Below are 19,609 nucleotides of genomic sequence, written 5' to 3' on the forward strand. Positions count from 1 at the left end.
ACTGGATATGTGCTGTGAATGAGAGAGAGGGGTGAAGAATAACACCGAAGCGTGCTCTCCTAATTTGTGTGATATCAAATCTTCAATTGTCAAAGGTTAAGCTGACACCCTAACTCCTGCTGCCCATTCCCTAATCTCTATCCACTTCAAACCTACATCCACCATGTCCAAATCCGTATCTGCCTCCTCTTTCTAGTAAATCCTGCTCTATAATCCGTAAATTTCCATTCATCGTATATCCTTTCTATCCATGCTCCTCCATCTTCTGGATCTCAGGGAGGTTTGGTTCCCCTTGGATGACATTGGTTTTTGGCCATACTTTCCAGGCCTGGCTGTATCTTCTCACTAGCCTAAGACTTGTTCAACTGTCTCAACTTTCATGGCCAGATACTCTACAGAGAGACACACACCTTTGATCTTACTATCCATCTACAAGTGTTCCACTTTTGTGCCCAGGAACTCAGAAAGTCCCTTATCTGAGTATAATCTCTTCTCACTCCATTTCTCTTTATGCCTTACTCCTTGCCTACTTTCTATTCCTCATATCATCATGAAGTCAGCCTCTCCACCCCTCAGTTATTTTCCCAGATCATCACCCTTATTCTAGAGGCTGCATTCTCCTTTCTTCAGAGTCTCAACCCCCTAGAAAATAAATTCAACTCTACAAGTTCTACAACTCTACTCTCCAGGTTTTTGCTCCATTTACCTATTACATCTTATATCTTGCCCAAAATCCAAACCTTAATTTATTATTCATGTTTCTTCTGCTCTAACTCATGTGCTACTGAGCTAAATTGGAAGAATTCATATGATCAGGCACACAGGTCCATTACAAATTTACATTATTAGGTAGCACAGTGAATAGAGTGCCAGGCTTGGAGTCCAGAGGACTTGAGTTCAAATTAGGCCTCAGGCACTTACTAGCTGTGTGACCCTGGGCAAGTCACTTCATCGTACTTGTCTCAGTTTAATCATCTGTAAAATGATCAAGAGAAGGAAACAGTATGCCACTCCAGTATCTATGCCTAGAAAAGCCAAATGGGGTCACAAAGAATCAAACTGAAAAATGGCTGAACATCATCGTCGTCATCATTATCCTCAATGATCTCAACTAGATCCTCACTTCAGTAAGGCAATCCTTCTACTCTTCACAAATTGATTCTCTATTCCACAATAATGGCTATTCTGAACCTTTTCTCTCTTCAAATTTCCCATGAAATTCGCCCCCTTAGCTAATGTCTTTGCCTTGTACTTTGTGGAGAAAATCAGTCATTTTCTGAGAGCTCTCAGGTTTTTATCTCCTTATCTCATAATCCCTTCTCTCCCAACTCCTTGATATCATCCTTCATTGTTTCCTCCCTCACCTTCTGCCTTTGAAGCCCTTCTCATTACCAAAGTCACCTTTCATATGTGTCCCCTTGATCCTATCCCCTCCTATCTTCTTCAGGGCATCTGGCCCTTATTATCCCCTATCCTTATCTTTTCCTATCTGCTAGGTCCTTTCTGATTGCTTACTATCACACCCATGTCTCCATTTTAAAAAACGTATCCTTAGATCCTACCCATTATCTCTCATCTTATATCTCTTTCTCCTCCTTCCCTCAGCCAGATGCTTTCTAAAAAAGCCATACACACTCAGTGCCTCCACTTCCTCACCTCTCATTCTCTTTTTGTCATTCCCTGAAATAGCCCTCTCCAAAATGACCAATGATTCCTTGGCTGCCAATTCAGTTATCCTTTCCCAATTTCTACTCTTAAAAAAGGTCCTGTTTAAACCCTTCCCTAGTGTAATACTACTTAGGGTTAGAATTAGGGCAGGTAATGGGTTTATCTCCATTAGTATCCCCCCCCCCCCCAACACACCTCTCTAACACACCCATTATATGTAATTCTATACAACAATTCTAAGCAACAGGAGAGCAGGGATTCCCTCTGAACTAAACTCTGAGTTTTGCTCAGGGCTCTACCCATAGCACACCCTCACTCACTGAAGCTTCTTTGAGTTAGATTAAGGATTTCCAGCAAAAATAAATAAATAAAAATAAAAAATAGATTAAGGACTTCCTTCCAAATTCTAATCACTTCATCCAAATTAATGACTTTAGAAAGGACTCTTTCCTATAACAACAGTCATAGGGTTCTGAAGGTTGTTTTTTCCCCAGGCAGACCAACGGGGTTAGAATTAGCTGTTTTGCATTATAGTCATTTCATTTTTAATATCTGATTTTTTTTAATGATGGGTTTGAGTCAGAAAGAGGTGAAATTTAACTTTTTTCCTCTATCATGGAAGATCTGATCCTCTATTTTCCTGTCAGAAACTCAAGTCCTGATAAATGAAAATATTTCCTAAATTAAAAATATTTAATGAATCCAAAGTCAAACTGCAAAGTTGAAATTGTGAAGCAGGGACTTTTTGTTATCTTTAGAACTGGAGTCTGACTCTAGTTTTGAGAAGAGTAACTTTGTCATGAGAGGCACATGGAATAGTGAAGAAAGGAAATCAAAGTGCCTCTGATGCTATCCATTACAGAGAAGGGATCTTCTGTGTGAGTAGGAATTCTCTCTAAGTCTGGTTAAAACAAATTCCTCAGGGGCAGCTAGGTGGCATAGTGGAAAGAGCATTGGCCCTGGGTTCAGGAGGACCTGAGTTCAAATCTGACCTCAGACACTTGACAGTTCCTAGCTGTGTGACCCTGGGCAAGTCACTTAACCCTCATTGCCCCACAAAAAAATAAATTCCCCTAAGGTGGGTGGGGTGGGTTTGGATAGCTGTGATTTCATTAGTGGAAGGCATTCCTAATGGGTAGACTCCACCCACCAATGAAAACTAGCATCTGCTCAGAAGTTTCTAATCTCAAAGGTTTGCAGGGGGAGCTGCAACTATTATTATTGTTATTATTATTATTAACTTGTCTTATTATTATCATCATTATTAATTATTTTATTATTTTTCTGTGACTTGTCCAGAGCCACCCAGCCTGTATGTGTCAGAATCTGAGTCATCCTGCCTCCTTTCTTTCCCCCAGGTCAATTCCCTCTCATGTAGAATGCTCTAAGGTATACAAAGTAATTTTTATACTTAATCCCATTGGAGCTCACCACTTTTGTAAGAAATACAGGGATTATTCCCCTCCTCTTAAAAGACAAGGAACCTCTATTCCCCTATGAATAGACCATTTTTCAGAGGAAGAAATTCAAGCTATCAAAACCATATGGAAAAAGGTTTTAAATTTCCAATAATTGGAGAAATTAAAGCTGTGAAAACTCTGAAGCACCACCCTATACTCCTCCCATTGGAAAAAGAAAAGAACAGATGCTGGAGGGGCTGTGAGCAAACAGGCAGATGAAGGCACTGCCATGGATTAAACAAAAAGAAAAATAAAGATAAGGACCGTGTGACTCAGGAAAGCTGGGAGACTTCTCCAAGACCACAAAGGGTCACTGTCACTCTGTCACTCGGTACTTATGTGACATTGAGCAAAAGATACAATGGAAGGAGCCTGGTTCTGAAATGAGAGGACCAGGATTCAAATCTGACCTCTAATCTGTATTATATAGGTGACATTTGACAGACCTCCTCTGACATCAGTTTCCTAGAGTGTAAAATGGAGGTGTGGGCCAAGGGGACCTCTGAGACGCCACCCGGATGCTCCCAGAACAGTGATATCTTGGTTCTAATGGACTTCACCCCTCTGGGCCTCAATTTCCAAAACTAGATAATGAGGGGATTATACATGATGGCTTCTGACCTCCTCAACTATAAATCTATTATTCTCTCCATATTATTAGGGAAATGCTATAGGCATTAATTAACCCTATTTGACCAGTCAGGGCATTGAAACTCGGAAAGGATAACATTTACATATGTTCAGGTATCTAATAAGTGTTTCAAACCCTGCCTGAATCCAGAGCCTGACTCTGCTATCACATTTTAATCCTTGATTCTTTTGCTGCCTTTATGCCCCAAGATCCTCCAGGCTTTTGCATCTGCCCACCATGGACAGTCCTTGGACAATCCACATCTGGGATTCTATCCTGTCTCAATATACCCTTTTCATTACCCAAACCACTGAGCAATAAGACAGTCAGTACTTGCAAACAATAAGGGTTTTATTACAAAAGCTGTCCACTTTTGCGATCCATTTGGAATAAGTGTGTTATCTGTTGATAACTGAATTTATGTTTAAGGAAAAATCATCCCCCTGTTGTTAGTAGTGATGGTTTAGTGGGTTCTTTGTGGAAGCCTCTGTCCAAGCTTTTGAGCATGATTAAAAATGAAGGATCTTCCTTTGAGTTGTAATCTGGGAAGGACAAATGGTGATACAGATAAAACCTTTCATACAAATAGCTGCTGTCCTTTTTTTAGCCTACATAAAACCAATAAGAAGAGCTGACTTAGGAGGCAGGAAAATCCAGGTTAAGTCCCATCACTGACACTGCCTGGCTTTGTAACCCTGAACAAGTCACTTAATCCTTCTATGCCCCCATCAGCTTTCAGGGCCTCCTAGATGGAGGCCAGTTTTACTGGAATGTGGAGAATGTGAAGGAAGATGATGTGTGAAGAAATCCCAAACAGATGCATACACAGGATCCTGGAGGTGATAGGGAAGTACTTGGGTGACATGGGGAAACCTGTCATTTAGGAAAAGGCAAGGACGGATTGAAGGGGGGAAACCTGGGTCAGAGATGATAATGTCAGCATCCAAGTGGTAGCTGTGTGAGAGGAGCAGAGAGGACATGTCAAGGAGATGCTCTAAAGGCAGAAAGGACTGACGATCATTGAACTCATGTGAGCTGATGATGCCACGAAGTGAGCAAAGAGAAGAGGTCCAGCAAAGGTGAGTGAGAAGGAGCTGCTAGATGGGGAGGAGGAGAATCTGGAGAAAGAAGTGTCCCCCAAACCTGAAGAGGGAATGTGAGCATACAAAAGGAGAAGGTGAGAGCAGGAAGTGAGTGCAAGAGCTAGGATTCAGACCCAGCTCCAACCGAAGACCGCATTTAGAGTTAGATCTGTATTGCTCAAGGGAGCTCCTCCCCAGGAGGCCTGGCAAGAGAAAAAAAGGAAACACACCAATGAAGAGATAGCCTTGCTTTTGGTCAACTCTTCCAAGGGTATAGACAGCAGAGAGACACAAGCCTCCATCTATTTTGGACATACTGAGAATGATGCGCCAGTGGAACGTCCAAGTTGAGATGTCCCCAAATAGATTAAATGTATACTTCATTAATATAAAGTGAATAAGTACAAATAAATACACAGAGTCAAATTCAAGTTAGTTTGGGAGAGAAGGAGCTAGCAGCTGGGGGGGGGGGGCATCAGGGAAGCCCTGAGACACAAGGCAGTGCTGGAACTGCATCTTACAGGAAGAGAGGGGCTCAGGGATGGGGTAGGGGTAGTAGGCATGGAGGACAGCCTACACTGAAAAGCACTGAAATGGGAGAGGGCTTGTCATGTGGGAAAAGGCTGATTGAGCTTCAATGAGGGACAGAGAATAATAGACAATGATGCTGGAAATGTGGGTTACAGCCAGGTTGGGTAGGGCTTTGAAAGCTAAAGAAGTTTCTAAGGAAGCAGTGGTCTGGCATGGACTTTATGAAAATCTCTTTAGCAGCTGATAGAGGATGAACTGTTGAGGCAGGAAGACCAACCCAATGACTATTCCTTCCTTTATCGGTCCACCTTTTCCGTTCCTTTCCAACTCTTAACCCTGCTCTTTGTCCTCACCAAGTCTACCTCCAAGCCCTCCATTCCTCATATCTTTCCCAGATCATCACAACTACATTGACTACATTCTCCTCCCTTCCCTAGCTCATCCATTGGGTGAACTACTTCCATTCTACACTCAAGACCCTCACCTCATCATCCTACCACCAATGTCATCTTGCCAAGCCCCAACCATAGGTTAGGGTTGCCTTCACTTCTCTTCACATGTTGCTGGCCAGAGTCAGAAAAAGCCATAAAACTCTGTTGACCAGGTCCATTAAAATATATGTTACATAATCTAATTGATTCAGCATCCCACTGAGGACCTCATCTGTTCCAAACCTTTTCATCCCTTAAGAAGCCTCCCATGGCAATCCTCCCCTCCCTCCCCACCCCATGAATGAGGATTGTGCCTTAGACTTCACTAGGTCATGGGATCATACATCCAGAATTGAAAACAGCCTTGGAAGTCATTGAGTCTAACACACTTCATTTGACAGATATGGAAATGGGGCCCTGGAAATGATGACTGGCTCATGGTCACTCCAGTAGCACCAGAGTTGGAATAAGATTTAAGCCAGGTCCCTTCCAGCATTCATTGTGTCCTTCCATGTGGCCTCTCTGGTCATTTTCCTGAACAATTGTTTAACTCGTGTATAATCTGGTTAACTAATTGCTAGTTTATGTTTTATTTCTCTACTGTGAATAAAGTCCTTCCAGGCCATGGGGTGGCATCTTAGACATAAAGTCATCACTCACTCCCTTCTCCTTGCATCTGAGGAACTGCCTCATTTCAACTCATCCTTATGTTGAATCACCTTGGCTCCCCCACTCCCTGCTTTTCTGCCTCCTTCTGGGGGTTGTCTCCCCCGCCATTAGATTGTAAGTTTCTGGAAGTCAGGGACTTTCTTTTTACTAATTGTATGCCCTAGGGTTAGCATAGTTCCTGGCACATAGTAGGCACTTAATAAATGCTTGTTTCCTTCCTTCTTTCTTCTCTCTAAACCTTCCTTAATGTTCCCTACCAAAATTAAAACCGACGTAAATCAATTCCTTACAAATATACATGGAATGAATTTTGAGATTTCCCACTGACTAAAGTTAGAAGGGATGAGCTTTAACTAGGCTTTGGACAGAGCCACCTTCTTGAACTATTCTTCAAATTCTTGAGGTCTAATAAAAATGCCCAATGTATATGACCAGCACTTTTCCCTTAATTTTTATGCCCATGTGTATTTTAGGGGAAATGGACCCCACATGTCCTTGATTCTTTTACACTTAAATCGTTGAAATGCTCTTTTGTAAGAGCTGTCTCAGTGTCTAGTTTTAGGCCTTTTATATCTTTCTCCTTAAAAACAGGAAGACACCTTGTACCAGGATTAAACAATATTAAAACAGTGAGTGATTCCACTTTAGGATACTAATCCAAGCCTATGAATTCTGTGTGTGCTTCTCCTTAATTAAGGCTTGTTTTCTGGACCAATTTCACCTCAAAGATTTATAGCAAGTACTTACAGACCCTTCTAGTTCCAGGTTCGTGTTTCTATGATCCTAAAAGTATAGAACACAGTATTAAATCCAGTTGGTTGATATACATTCCACAAAGAGTCAGGGGAGTTCAATGGGCCCTTAACAGGGCTGCATAGGAATCCAGAGTTCTTAGATCTAGCACACATTTAGAGCTAGAATTAGGGCGAGCAGTGACTTCACTTAATGAGGGAGTTGGACTAGCTGGTCTCTGAGGTCCCTTCCAGAAATTAATACCAGAGCCCTACACTTATTAACACTCAACATTCTGTCTGCCTAAGATCTAGACATCTGTTAATTTGTTCAGGGTCATACAGACCATAGGTTTCTGAGGTGGGATTTGAATCCAGGACTTCCTGATTCCAACTCTAGCCCTCCAGCCACAACCATACATGCTCTCATCTGCAAAATGGGAATGATCATATTTATAACAGCTGCCTCCCAGGATTGTTACCTGTAAAACCTCTAAAGGATAAGATGGCATGGTGGGAAAAGCCTGGTCTTGAAGTAAGAGAGCCGGGGCTATCTTTCCAGCTCTGCTATTGAGGACCTGTGTAACTGTAGGCATATGACTTCATTTCAGGGGATCCCAATTTTCTCACCTATGAAATGAAGGGCTTAGAGAGAGACCCAAACAACCCCAAAGATCTATTCTAACTCTGACTCCTGTCATAATTATCACTTGGAAGACTCATGGCATCATTTTTGGATTTCAGCCTTGGTGATGGAAAGACTAGACCAAAATATGTCTGGCCTTTCATTCAAGTCACACATGCAAATGCAGGTATGTGCATTCTCCTCTCCCCCCCCATACCCCCCACGGGGCAATGAGGATTAGGTGACTTGCCTAGGGTCACACAGCTAGCAAGTGTCAAGTGTCTGATGTCAAATTTGAATTCAGGTCCTCCTAAATCCAGAGCCGGCACTTTATCCACTGCGCCACCTAGCTGCCCTAATGAATTTCCTTTTTACAGAGTGTCTTTGCCCACCCATTGTCAGGATGAGCCAGGAGAGGCTAAGACAGAACACTAGCAAGAGCACACATTGAGGTAGCATCTCAAGGCTTGCAAAGCTCTTGGCAGACATGATTTCCTTTGATCCTCCCAACAACACTCAGAGGAAGGTGCTATTGTTCTTCACAGGTAAAGAAACTGAGGCCAACAGAGGTTAACTGACTTGCCCAAGGTAACACAGCTAGTAAGTGTCTGTGGCTGGTTTTGAACTTAGGTCTTCCTGACTCCAGGTCCAGTCTGATAAGAAAATAATGCTGATACAGGGCCAGTCTCTTTGCACAATACCACACTGCCTCTCACGGTCAACCGCCATGATTTTAATTTGAGCAACCAGCTAAAATTTCCAGCAATGCCGCCCCCATATGCCTTAAAGTTCTATCTACAAAAGGCTCAACATCATCCAAAAATGTCAAATGTCAGAATGCTGAACTCTTGAACTAAATTAACTGGACACTGTAACCCTGGACTCACCTGCAGGGATGGGCCAGAGCTCTGATCCTTTGATAAAGCCAGGGCTAGTAGAGCACAAATTCACCCTGAGAGATCTGCACATATTTGTCTTTGGCAAGAAAGAGAAAACAACACTTTGCCTCCAGGGAAAAAGACACAGGCACTAAAGCAATGGGAAGGCAGAGAGACAGAGAGACAGAGAGAGAGAGACAGAGACAGAAACAGAGACAGAGAAAGACAGAAACAGAGACAGAGAGACAGAGAGAGGCAGAGACAGAGACTCGAGGCTGAGGAGACCTGGGCCATGTCCTGCCTCAGAGCCATACTAGCTATGTGACCTTAAGTAAATTTTCCCCTTTTCTGGGCTCCAGACTAAGCTCTCAGTGCAGAATGAGCACCCAACTGCAGAGGGAGGCAGTTTTCTCATCCAGGGAATTATGTCCAACAACAAAATCACAGGTCAGGCCCCTGTCTGACAGCAAGCTACAGAATGTTTCCAGTTTCCTCTAATTTAAGGGTCCATGAACTCGTGGGTTGTCAATGTGTTTGCTTTATAACTGTTTCCATAGAATTGATGTCCTTTATAACCCTATGTATATTAATGGACATACTTAGAAATATTATCCTGAGAAGGGGAGGCAACCCAAGGGTTGTAGGGGGCTATGAGCTGCCAAACAGCCCTTGCTTTGTACAGTTATTAGCGACCCCTCCACCTCAGACATTCCCCTATTTTGGAGTATTTCCTGTTACCCCTATAGCAGGCAAGTTTCTTGAGAACACAGCCTATTTTGGAGTGTTTTTGCTGGACCTAGCATGGTGCCTGGCGCATAGTAGGTGCTTAATAAATGATTGTCAGGTTGAATGGCATTGTATCCTGCCACTTCTGGCTTAAGAAAGAAAATGAGGCCCTAGCTCTGGTCTTTCCTGGCCTCACTCACCATCATGAATGTAAGCCCTTGGTTCACCAGCTGGTAAGACCTTGTCTCTCATCCCTTGGCATTTCTTTCTAGGGCTTCAGTTACACTCAGCCTGTCTAGGCTCACATACTGAGTGCTTCCATTAGCCGAAGTTGTGAAATCCACCCTTGAAGGATGCTACCTATGCGGGCCAGATAAGAGAGACACACAGAGAGTGGGGACAGAACGTTTGGGTGGAAATGTCCAGTAAATGTCTTGTTGACATTTTTTTCCTGTCATGAAAGAAACATCAGAATGATTTTAAGATTTGTTTACACAGAGAAAGTGAATCAACAGGGCAAAGGTAAAAACAAGCCTGGAATTGTTCAAATAACAGAAACTCTTAGTACTGAAGTAAATTCTAAAGTAATGAAGGCTAAATTGTCTCATAGGTTCCAATGAGGGGATCTAATTGCATGAATGTAGCCCAAGAAGGGACATTTAAAACCGTTCCATTCAGTTAAGGTAAAGCATAAGAATCAAGTATTTATTTAATAATTTAATAAGCATGTATCAAGTCCTTCCTTAGGGCAGGCATACAAAGACCCCAAAATGAACAATCTCTATGCCTTCAAGAAGTTCACATTCCAAAGAAGGCAGCCTGGGTTGGTGGATATGGCTCCAGCCTCGAGGTCAAGAAGGACAGGGTTAGATTCCCTGATTTAGGGAATTCCCCAAGGAGATAAGTCCCTCTCCCAACCCAGGTGGGCATCTTCTCTGAAATACAGAGTCCTAGAGAGCTTTCTAGAATGCTGAGAGGTTAAGTGACTTGTCCAGGGTCACACAAGTCTTCCCAGCTCCTAGATCTGATATTTAGCCACTGCACCCCACTGCCTCAGTCACTTGATTTTAAATCCCATCAGAGACATCTATGTGACTCTGGGTAAGTCACTTTTGATGTCCTAAGACAATTCCATAAGAGGAGAAATTAAAATACAAGTTTGTGGAGCTGTGCCAGTGGAGGGAATTTTTTCCCTGCTCCCCCCAAAAAAGAGGGCAGGAAAATGTCATATTCTCTTTTTAAAGTAATATTATAGGGGCAGCTAAGGTGGCGCAGTGGATAGAACACTGTCCCTAGATTCAGGAGAATCTCAATTCAAATCCAGCCTCAGACACTTGACACGTACTAGCTGTGTGACCCTGGGAAAGTCACTTGACCCCAATTGCCTTACCCCCCCCCCAAAGTAATATTATGAATTAGCCACATTTCCAAGCTTCATTATTTCAGCAAATGCTAAGTTTCCATAAAGAAAATTTAACCATGTTCATTAAAGAATTCTAACAAGTAATGTGGTCACTAGATGTAAATCAGTGACCTAAGCTAAAAGTAGGTGGATTTTTCAGAAATGAAGCCAGCATTTTTGGAGTGGTAAAAAACTAGAAACAAAGTATCTGCCCACTGAGGGGAGAATCAGGGTTAGATACACCGTGGCACATCACTGGAGGGTGATACGATGGTACTGCCGTCTCTCTACTAAACCAGGCATATGAAGAACAGTGTAAAGCAAAGGAAACAGAGCCCGGAACACAAAAGGCACCACAACAATCAGTACCGAACTAGAAAAGACTGACTCATCGATCAAACCACGGAACTGCTCCCTGAGAATGAGAACGGTGGAGTCCGGCTCCCTCCCTCCTGTGCACGAAGGACACAGCCCGACGTTGGGCGGCTTATGAATGACTTTTCAGTGAGCTGCTCTTTCCTTCTCATTTTTGTCCATTCTCACTAGGGGTTGCTCTCAGGGCAGTGAGAGAAACAGAACCTGAATTATATTTGGAAATAACGTTAATTTAAAAACACCTACTTCTATCTCTGGTCTTTTGTTGTTAGTTCACATTTGCATGATCACTAGCTTTCAAAGTATATGTCTGATAGATGATAGATGATAGAGAGAATAGCTATAAAGTAGACAGACAGAGGACAGATCAATGGATGGACAGACAAATTAGACAGAAATGGACGGGATAAATGGATAGACAAATGGGTGGATAAATAGACAGAGTCAGAGTTAGAGTTATAAATAGATGATAGATTGGTCATCAATAAGTAGGTAGGTAAATAGATGACAGATGGACAGATGATTATTGATGATATATAAATTACACAGATAAATAGACAGAAAGACAAAAAGATGAATGTGAGCTCCTTGAATGCCCACTTTCTCTGTATCAACAAAATTTAAGTGACTGTCTTACTTTTGTATTTGTATTCCTAGCACCTCAGGTGGCCCAGAGTAGGTACTTTATCAATATTTAGTGATTGGTTGATTGGTAAGATGTGGGTAGACCGATGTCCACTAAAAAAGAAGTCATGAATTTATATTTAGTGAATCCTCAAGGAAAACAGTACAGCATAGCAATGCATAAGAACCCATCCATATGGACTCCAGGTCCACAATGAGGCATAGATTTTCCAAAACATAGAAAATAAAGGAATTGGAATCAGGATAGGAAATGAGGCAACAACATAAAGAAATGAGCAAGAACAGAAAACAAAGAAATAGAATTTTAAAAACCTTTTGCAGAGATTATAATGATATACTTGGAAAATCCCAAAGACTCAACTAAAAAGTTAGTTGAAACCATGAATAATTTTAGCAAAATATCAGGATCTGAAGTAAATCCTCAGAAATCACCACATTTCTATGTATCACAAACAAAACCCTGCAAGAAGAGCTAGTAAGAAATACCCTATTTCCAATAAGTTTAGACCATATAAAACACCTGGAAGTACACCTGCCAAAGAAAACCCAGGAATTATATGAACAAAAGTATAAAAAACCTTTTTATACAAATAAAATCATATGTAAATAATTGGAGAAATATTAAATGCTCATGAGTAGACAGGGTCAATATAATACAAATGACAATTTTGCCTAGCTTAATTTATATATTCAATGCCATCTCAATTAAATGACCAAAAATAACTTTACTGAATTAGGGAAAAAAACAATAACAAAATTCATTTGGAAGAACAAAAAGTGAAGAATATCAAATGAACTAGTGGAAAAAAGTAAAGGAAGAAGGTTTCACAATACCAGACTTTAAATTATATTACCAGGCTATAATCATCAAAACTATCTCGTACTGGCTAAGAAATAGAAAGGTGGAACAGAATAGACATACAATTTATAGCAGCAAAGAGTATGGTAACCATGTGTTTGACAAGTGTAAAGACTTCAATTTTGGGAATATGAATTCATTATTTGGCAAATATTGTTGGGAAAGCTAGAAAACAGTCTGACAGAAATTAGGCATAGACCAATATCTTATACCATTTACCAAGACAAAGTCAAAATGGATACATGACCTAGATGTAAAGAGAGACATCGCAAGAAAATTAGAAGAACACGGAACATATTACCTATCAGACTTATGAACGAGCAGGTGAACAATTTGTTGTTGTCTTTGTTGTTGTTCTTATTGTTTGTCCTTTGTTCTTGAAGAGGACCATGACATCAGGTTGATGTCATGAGTTGCAGTGAATTGGATTTAAGTGAGGGAGGCTGCTCAAGTTCACCAACATTACTCCTCCAGAACCATCTGGTTCCAGTGGCAAGATATAGATCAGGATAACTGGAAATGATCCCAGATGTTTAAGGCAATTGGGGTTAAGTAACTTGACTAGGGTCACACAGCTAGTAAGTGTCTGAGGTGAGATTTGAACTCAGGCCTTTCTGAGTCCAGAGCCAGAGCTTTATCCACTGTGCCACCTAGCTGCTCCAAGTGAACAATTTATGAAAAAACAAGAGACAGAGAGCACTGTAAGGTATAACATGGATGATTTCAATTATATTAAATTAAAAAGGGTTTGTACAGATAAAACAAATATAGACAAGATCAGAAGCAAAGCAGAAAATTGGAGGGAGGGTATAGGCAGTTTCTCAGATAAAGATCTTGTATCTCAAATACATAAAGAACTTTGTCAAATTTATAAGAATAAGTCATTCACCAATTGATAAATGGTCAAAGGATATGAACAGGCAGTTTTCCAATGAAGAAATTAAAACAATTTATATCCATGTGAAAAAAAACTCTCTAAATCAGAAATGCAAATTAAAACAACCTTGAAAAATCATTTTATACCTACAGGATTGGCTAAAATGATTGAAAATGAAAGTGACAAATGTTAGAGGAGATGTGGAGGAAAATGGAACATTAATTTGCTGTTGGTGAAACTGTGTACTGATGCAACCATTTTGGAAAGCAATCTGGAATCATGCCCAAAGAGTTATTAAACTGTCTATAACCTTTGACCCAGCAATACCACTACTAGGTTTCTTTCCAAAGATGATTAGGGAAAAAGGAAAAAGAACTTATATGTTCTAAAATATTTATAGCAGTTCATTTGTAGTGTCAAAGAACTGGAATTTGAGGGGATGCCTGTCTACTGGGGAATGGCTGAACAAGTTGTGGTATATTTACTACTATGCTATGAGAAATTATAAGCTTGATGATTTTAGAAAAATATGGATAAATTTGCATGAAATAATGAATAGTGAGTTGAACAGAACCAAGAGAACATTGTCCACAATAGCAATATTGTTTTAAGAACAACTTTGAACCACTAAGTCATCTTGAGTATTATAAATACTCAAACCAACTACAAAGGAGCTATGAAAGAAGACATTATCCACCTCCAGAGAAAGAATTGCTAAATAGAAGTATGTACAGAATAATTACACATGCATACATACGTGTGTGTGTATATATATATATATATATATATATATGTTTGTGTGTGTGTTTAATGGTAGCCACCTCTAGGTTGGGACGGGGGGGGGGGGGAAAGTTACATGAAAACTATTATATATTTTAAAGGAATAGCAAGTTGCACACAACAGATTTTTAGTGTCATGTGCAATAATCTTTTTTTCTATTCTACTATATTAAGTTCAGAATAAAATGAATTTTTAAAAAGAAAGAATACAGTGTTTAGAGTAAGAAAATCTTGGCCCAAATCTTAGCTTGATCATTGTGTGACCTGGAACAAATCACTTTACCTCTTTAGGTCCCAGCTTCCCCATTTGTAAAATGAAGGGCTTAAACAATAACCTATGGCCCTACAATATGTAAAGCAACCAAAGGAAATCCAGTATTGTTATAACATGCATCTTCTATATTTGTTAATTAAAAATTCATTATATGTGTTGAGAAGTAAATTTTTAAAAATGACCATGAGGTAATTGGTTTCCTTGACCATACATATGTGTTACAAGGACTTTGTTCTTTTTTTACAGGGGAGGGTGTTGGAAGAGAAGAAAGTCAGTGAGAGGTTGGCAAAAAGAGAGAGAGACAGAGAGAGATAGAGAATAGGAGAGAAGAAGGAAGGAAAGAAGGAAGGAAGGAAGGAAGGAAGGAAGGAAGGAAGGAAGGAAGGAAGGAAGGAAGGAAGGAAGGAAGGAAGGAAGGAAGGAAGGAAGGAAGGAAGGAAGGAAAGGAGTCCTATCTTTAAAACACAAAAAGAGAACAGAAGAAAAGCTAGAAGGAACCATAGATCAGCAAGACAGCTTTGAAGAATATATGTAATATATATTTTAAAAAGAAAACAAGATGTGCATCAGAGAGATTCACAGAATTTGTATTGTTCTACTACATTTGTGGCAATGCTCATTTTATTTAGTGTTTATTGTTTCCAATAAAACACATTTTTGAAGAAACAACAGTGAGGACACAACTCTTCCATGCTGGGAAGGAGATTCTCCATTACATTAAACTTTGGGACACAAAGCACAGGAGAAAATACAAGTGGATAAAAAGTTAATTTGGGGGCTAAACCACCCCCCTCCAATTCCCATGGGTCCTTGCAAGGAAAATGGCTGCTTTTACCCCAGCGTGTTTTCATGCTATAATTCTTTTTTTTTTTTTTTGGCAGGGCAATGAGGGTTAAGTAACTTGCCCAGGGCCACACAGGTCCTCCTGAATCCAGGGCTGTTGCTTTATCCACTGCACCACCTAGCTGCCCCCCATGCTCTAATTCTAAAAAACTTTGAAAACACAAACCCAGTAGAACAGGTGTCTCCCTCACCAACTGCTTTGCACCACCAAGTGCTTTCCCTATAAGATGTTCCCCCTCAAAATGTTGAAAGAGCTTTCCATTGAAATCTTTATTTAGGGAACTTATATTGCCATTGGTTGATTTTTGTTTTCTTTTTTCATTCTTGGACTTTGCCCTTACTAGAAGCAGGGCAGAAGGACCTGATGGCCTTGACCTTGACCTTAACGAAAACAACAAACACATGTAGGCAGACATTCCCTGGGACAAAAATTGGCAGGAAGCCAGATCTTTTTGGGGGAGGGGGGCAATGAGGGTTAAGTGACTTGCCCAGGGTCACACAGCTAGTAAGTGTCAAGTGTCTGAGACCAGATTTGAACTCAGGTCCTCCTGAATCTAGGGCCAGTGCTTTATTCACTGCACCACCTAGCTGCCCCCAGGAAGCCAGATCTCACCAAGAGAAGCCAGGAATACCAAATGAAAACAACAACAACAACAACAATAATAACAATAATAATGATTGATTGATTGAAAAATTATTTTGCGGGCAGCTAGGTGGTGCAGTGGATAAAGCCCTGTCTCTGAAATTCGGAGAACCTGAGTTCAAATCTCACGTCAGACATTTACTAGTTTTTGACCTAAGGAAAGTCACTGAACCCCATTTGCTTTAAACATCTAGGTCCATTTCCAGTCATCCTGATCTATATCTTGCCACTGGACCCAGATGGCTCTAGAGAAGTGAGGTTGGTAAACTTGAGCAGCCCTCACCTAAATCCAACTCACTGCAAGTCATGACATCACCCCAATGTCATGGTTCATGAGAAGAAAGGACAAACAGCAACAATATGGTAAAGGAAGACAAAGAAATTCCCAGACTGAAAGACTTCCTGACCTGGGGTTCACAAACCCTGAACAGGTCAATTTCCAGGTGTCCATGAAAACAAATGGGAAGAATCCCCATTTTCCTTTTGACTATGGTTGGATTCCTATGTCATAGCAGTCATAGGCTGCTTCAGACTGCCAAGGAACCCAAGGACACAAACTAGGTTGACAAGCCCCTTACCTACTGGAACTTGACAGATAACAAAGAGTAGAAGATCCCTTTATCCCCTAGTGTTCTTTATCCCTGTAAGTCCTGGACTGCTTCACTGTAGCCACTAATTCCCAGGCTGATCCTGGACAGATACCTATGGTAAAGCAGAAAGGTTGGTGGATTCTAGGTCCAAATCTTGACTCTCATTTCCTGTCAGGACCTACTTCACATTTCTGGGCCTCAGTTTCCTCATCTGCAAAATGATGGGAGGTGGATTCTGTGACCTCCGATGTCTCTCCCAGCTCTAATTCTATGATCCCCGACCTCAGTTTCCACATCTGTAACATGACAGAGTTGGACTGCCTGCCCCTTAATGCAGTTCTAAATCAATGACCCTCTGACCACACTTTCCCTGGTGACCTGGCTTCTACTTTTATTCACTAAGTCAGACACTTGCTGTTTCTCCTCCTGCCTTATCCCAGGAGTTGCTTTTATTCCCTATTTCCCTCGGCAGGTAGATGCCCTGTCAAGCTATGCTTAGGACCAAATAATTGGGAAGCAATTCTTGTACAACTGGATTTGTTCATGCAACTTTCAATGAAGTCTCTCAGGCCTCAATTTGTCCCAGGACTCAAAGCATTTGTTCAGCACTGAGTGTGTGCCAGCAACTGTGCTGGGCTCTAGAATAATTTTCAAAAGGAATAACAAAAACCCCCAAACCTCGATTTTACATATTAAGAATCCAACCCAACGCACCAACCTTCAAAGCCTCGTGTTGGAGCCTTGATACAACTAGGATGATGCTTTGTATCACATTCAAGGTATAAGTGAGAATAATCCTGAATGTCCCAAGTGGCTTAGCTCCCTAAGTCTCCACAGGCAGCTTCAAGTAGTTAACAGGAATAATGAAAGGACCACGCTGTATTTCCCATCACAGCTACTAACTGTGGAAAACCAAACAAACACAGCATCCAACATGGACAAATGCATCCAGACATTAGGCCTTACCAGAAATGGGCTCCAACAAATGCAAGAGACGCACATGATCGCCAAGAGCTGAATGATCATTTCAAAATGATGAGACCTGCCTTGTCGGTGTTGCTGATTTTTGAATTTGACTCGAAGGAGCGTGATTCCTGTGATGGCATTGCACAAGAAGGAAGTGGCCAGGGCTAACAGCCCCAAAAAAGAAAAGAGCAAGATATAAAAACGGTCTTCCCAGTCATGGATAGTCTCAGTGTTGTAGAAACACCAGGTCCGGGAGGCTTGGATCTGATAGGGTCGGAGCCCCAGGATGGGCAGCACAGCAATGAAGATGGCAAAGAGGCACACCCCCGCCAACATCATCTTCACATGCTTGGATGTCATCTTCGTGGAGTGGAATATGGGTTTGGTGACTCCAATACACCTCTCTACGGCCATCACACTACCCAGGAAAAGGGGGCACAGTCCAAAGAACACCATGCACATGCCAAAAATGTTACAGAGGACATTGGACTGATCAAAGCTGAACCAGTCCTTGTTGGAGACATAGACAAACACAGCTATGGCTCCATTTATGAGGTGGCCAAAAAGGTCAGTGATCACCAGGCCACTGGCAAAGAGCAGGAAGGATGCCTTGGACTTCTGCCTGAATCGCTGGTATGCCTTCATGAGAATAGCAATGGCCAGGGTGTTGGAGAGGATTCCTGTTGTCATAAAGATAACAGAGAAAAAGACCGAAAGCCTGTTTTCAGTGTGACAGGTGGTGTTGGAGAAGACCTCTGCAGTAGGAGAAGGCGACTGCTGGGATATGTTCATAGACATGGTGACAGCAAAGACAGACTGATCCTCAAGACATCATCTCCCTTTCACGCTGGGGCCCCCTCACCATCAGAAGGCACCTGCTGTGTGAACAAAGAAAAGAATCCCACCCAGATTAGGGAAAGCTCATCCAACATCTGAAGCAGGAGCTTCTAGAGGAGTTTGCTGGTAGTGAGTCCTCCAGCCAATCACAGGGAAAGTTACATAATGTTCCCAAGGCACACATGCATGGGCTTCTACATTTCCTTTGCAAGAGGAGGACACAGCCCAAAGTGAGAAGCTGTGTGTGGTTAAACTATGAGCCACATCAGGAAATTGTGACCCTCTTAATGCTTCTCTACTGAACCAACACTGGCAGATATGACACTCTGAGATTCAGCTGACCCCAGGGGTAAAAGAGGCACCCACAAATGAAACATAGAGTCAGATGAGCTTGGATGAGCTTGAGCAAGACAGGTTCTCCAGGCCTCAACTTTCCCATCCATGAACCCAGAGGCTGGACTTAGTATCCTTCTAAAGGTCCCTTCTAAATCATTCTTTAGAGCAGTACAATCTTTGTCTCTTTATCCCCAACACCTAACATAGTACCTGGGACTTAATAGGTACTTAATAAAGGCTGATTGTTTGATTGACAAATTCTAAGAAAATTTGCTTTCATTTGGGAGGTGACACTGAAACTTTGAAAAGGAATTACTTATGGGGGCAGCTAGGTGGCACAATGGATAGAGCACTGGCCCTGGAGTCAGGAGGACCTGAGTTCAAATCCGGCCTCAGACACTTGACACTTACTAGCTGTGTGACCCTGGGCAAGTCACTTAACCCCAATTGCCTCACCAAAAAACAAAACAAACAAACAAAAAAAAAGGAATTACTGAATACAAAATGGAGAAACACCCCTGACCCCTCTAGGACCGTGGACCTCAAGCAGAAAGGGACTTAAGATCATCTGGCCCCAGCTCTTCATTTTACAGATAAGGAAACTCAGGATCCAAGAAGAGAAGGGACTTTCTCAAGGCTCCACAAGTAGTAGTCAACAGAGCAAGGATTTTAACCCAGGTTTTCTGATTCAAAATTGTAGTGGGCTGTGATGCTGTGATGCAGACCCATGGCAGTGTGACTTAACCCCTC

At 41.6% G+C, this 19,609-nt stretch overlaps 1 protein-coding gene across 1 annotated transcript in view; it reads right to left on the reverse strand.

Annotated features, from left to right (window-relative positions):
* The window catches only part of PTGFR (prostaglandin F receptor), a 35,791-nt gene extending 17,307 nt beyond the window's left edge, over nucleotides 1–18,484 (reverse strand). Inside the window, exon 1 of the mRNA XM_044000919.1 lies at nucleotides 17,687–18,484. Coding sequence (XP_043856854.1) covers nucleotides 17,687–18,484 — 798 coding nt within the window. The remainder of the gene's footprint in view (nucleotides 1–17,686) is intronic.
* Between the last annotated feature and the right edge of the window lie 1,125 nt (nucleotides 18,485–19,609).

Source organism: Dromiciops gliroides, chromosome 4, assembly GCF_019393635.1.
Source record: "Dromiciops gliroides isolate mDroGli1 chromosome 4, mDroGli1.pri, whole genome shotgun sequence".
NCBI lineage: Eukaryota > Metazoa > Chordata > Mammalia > Microbiotheria > Microbiotheriidae > Dromiciops > Dromiciops gliroides.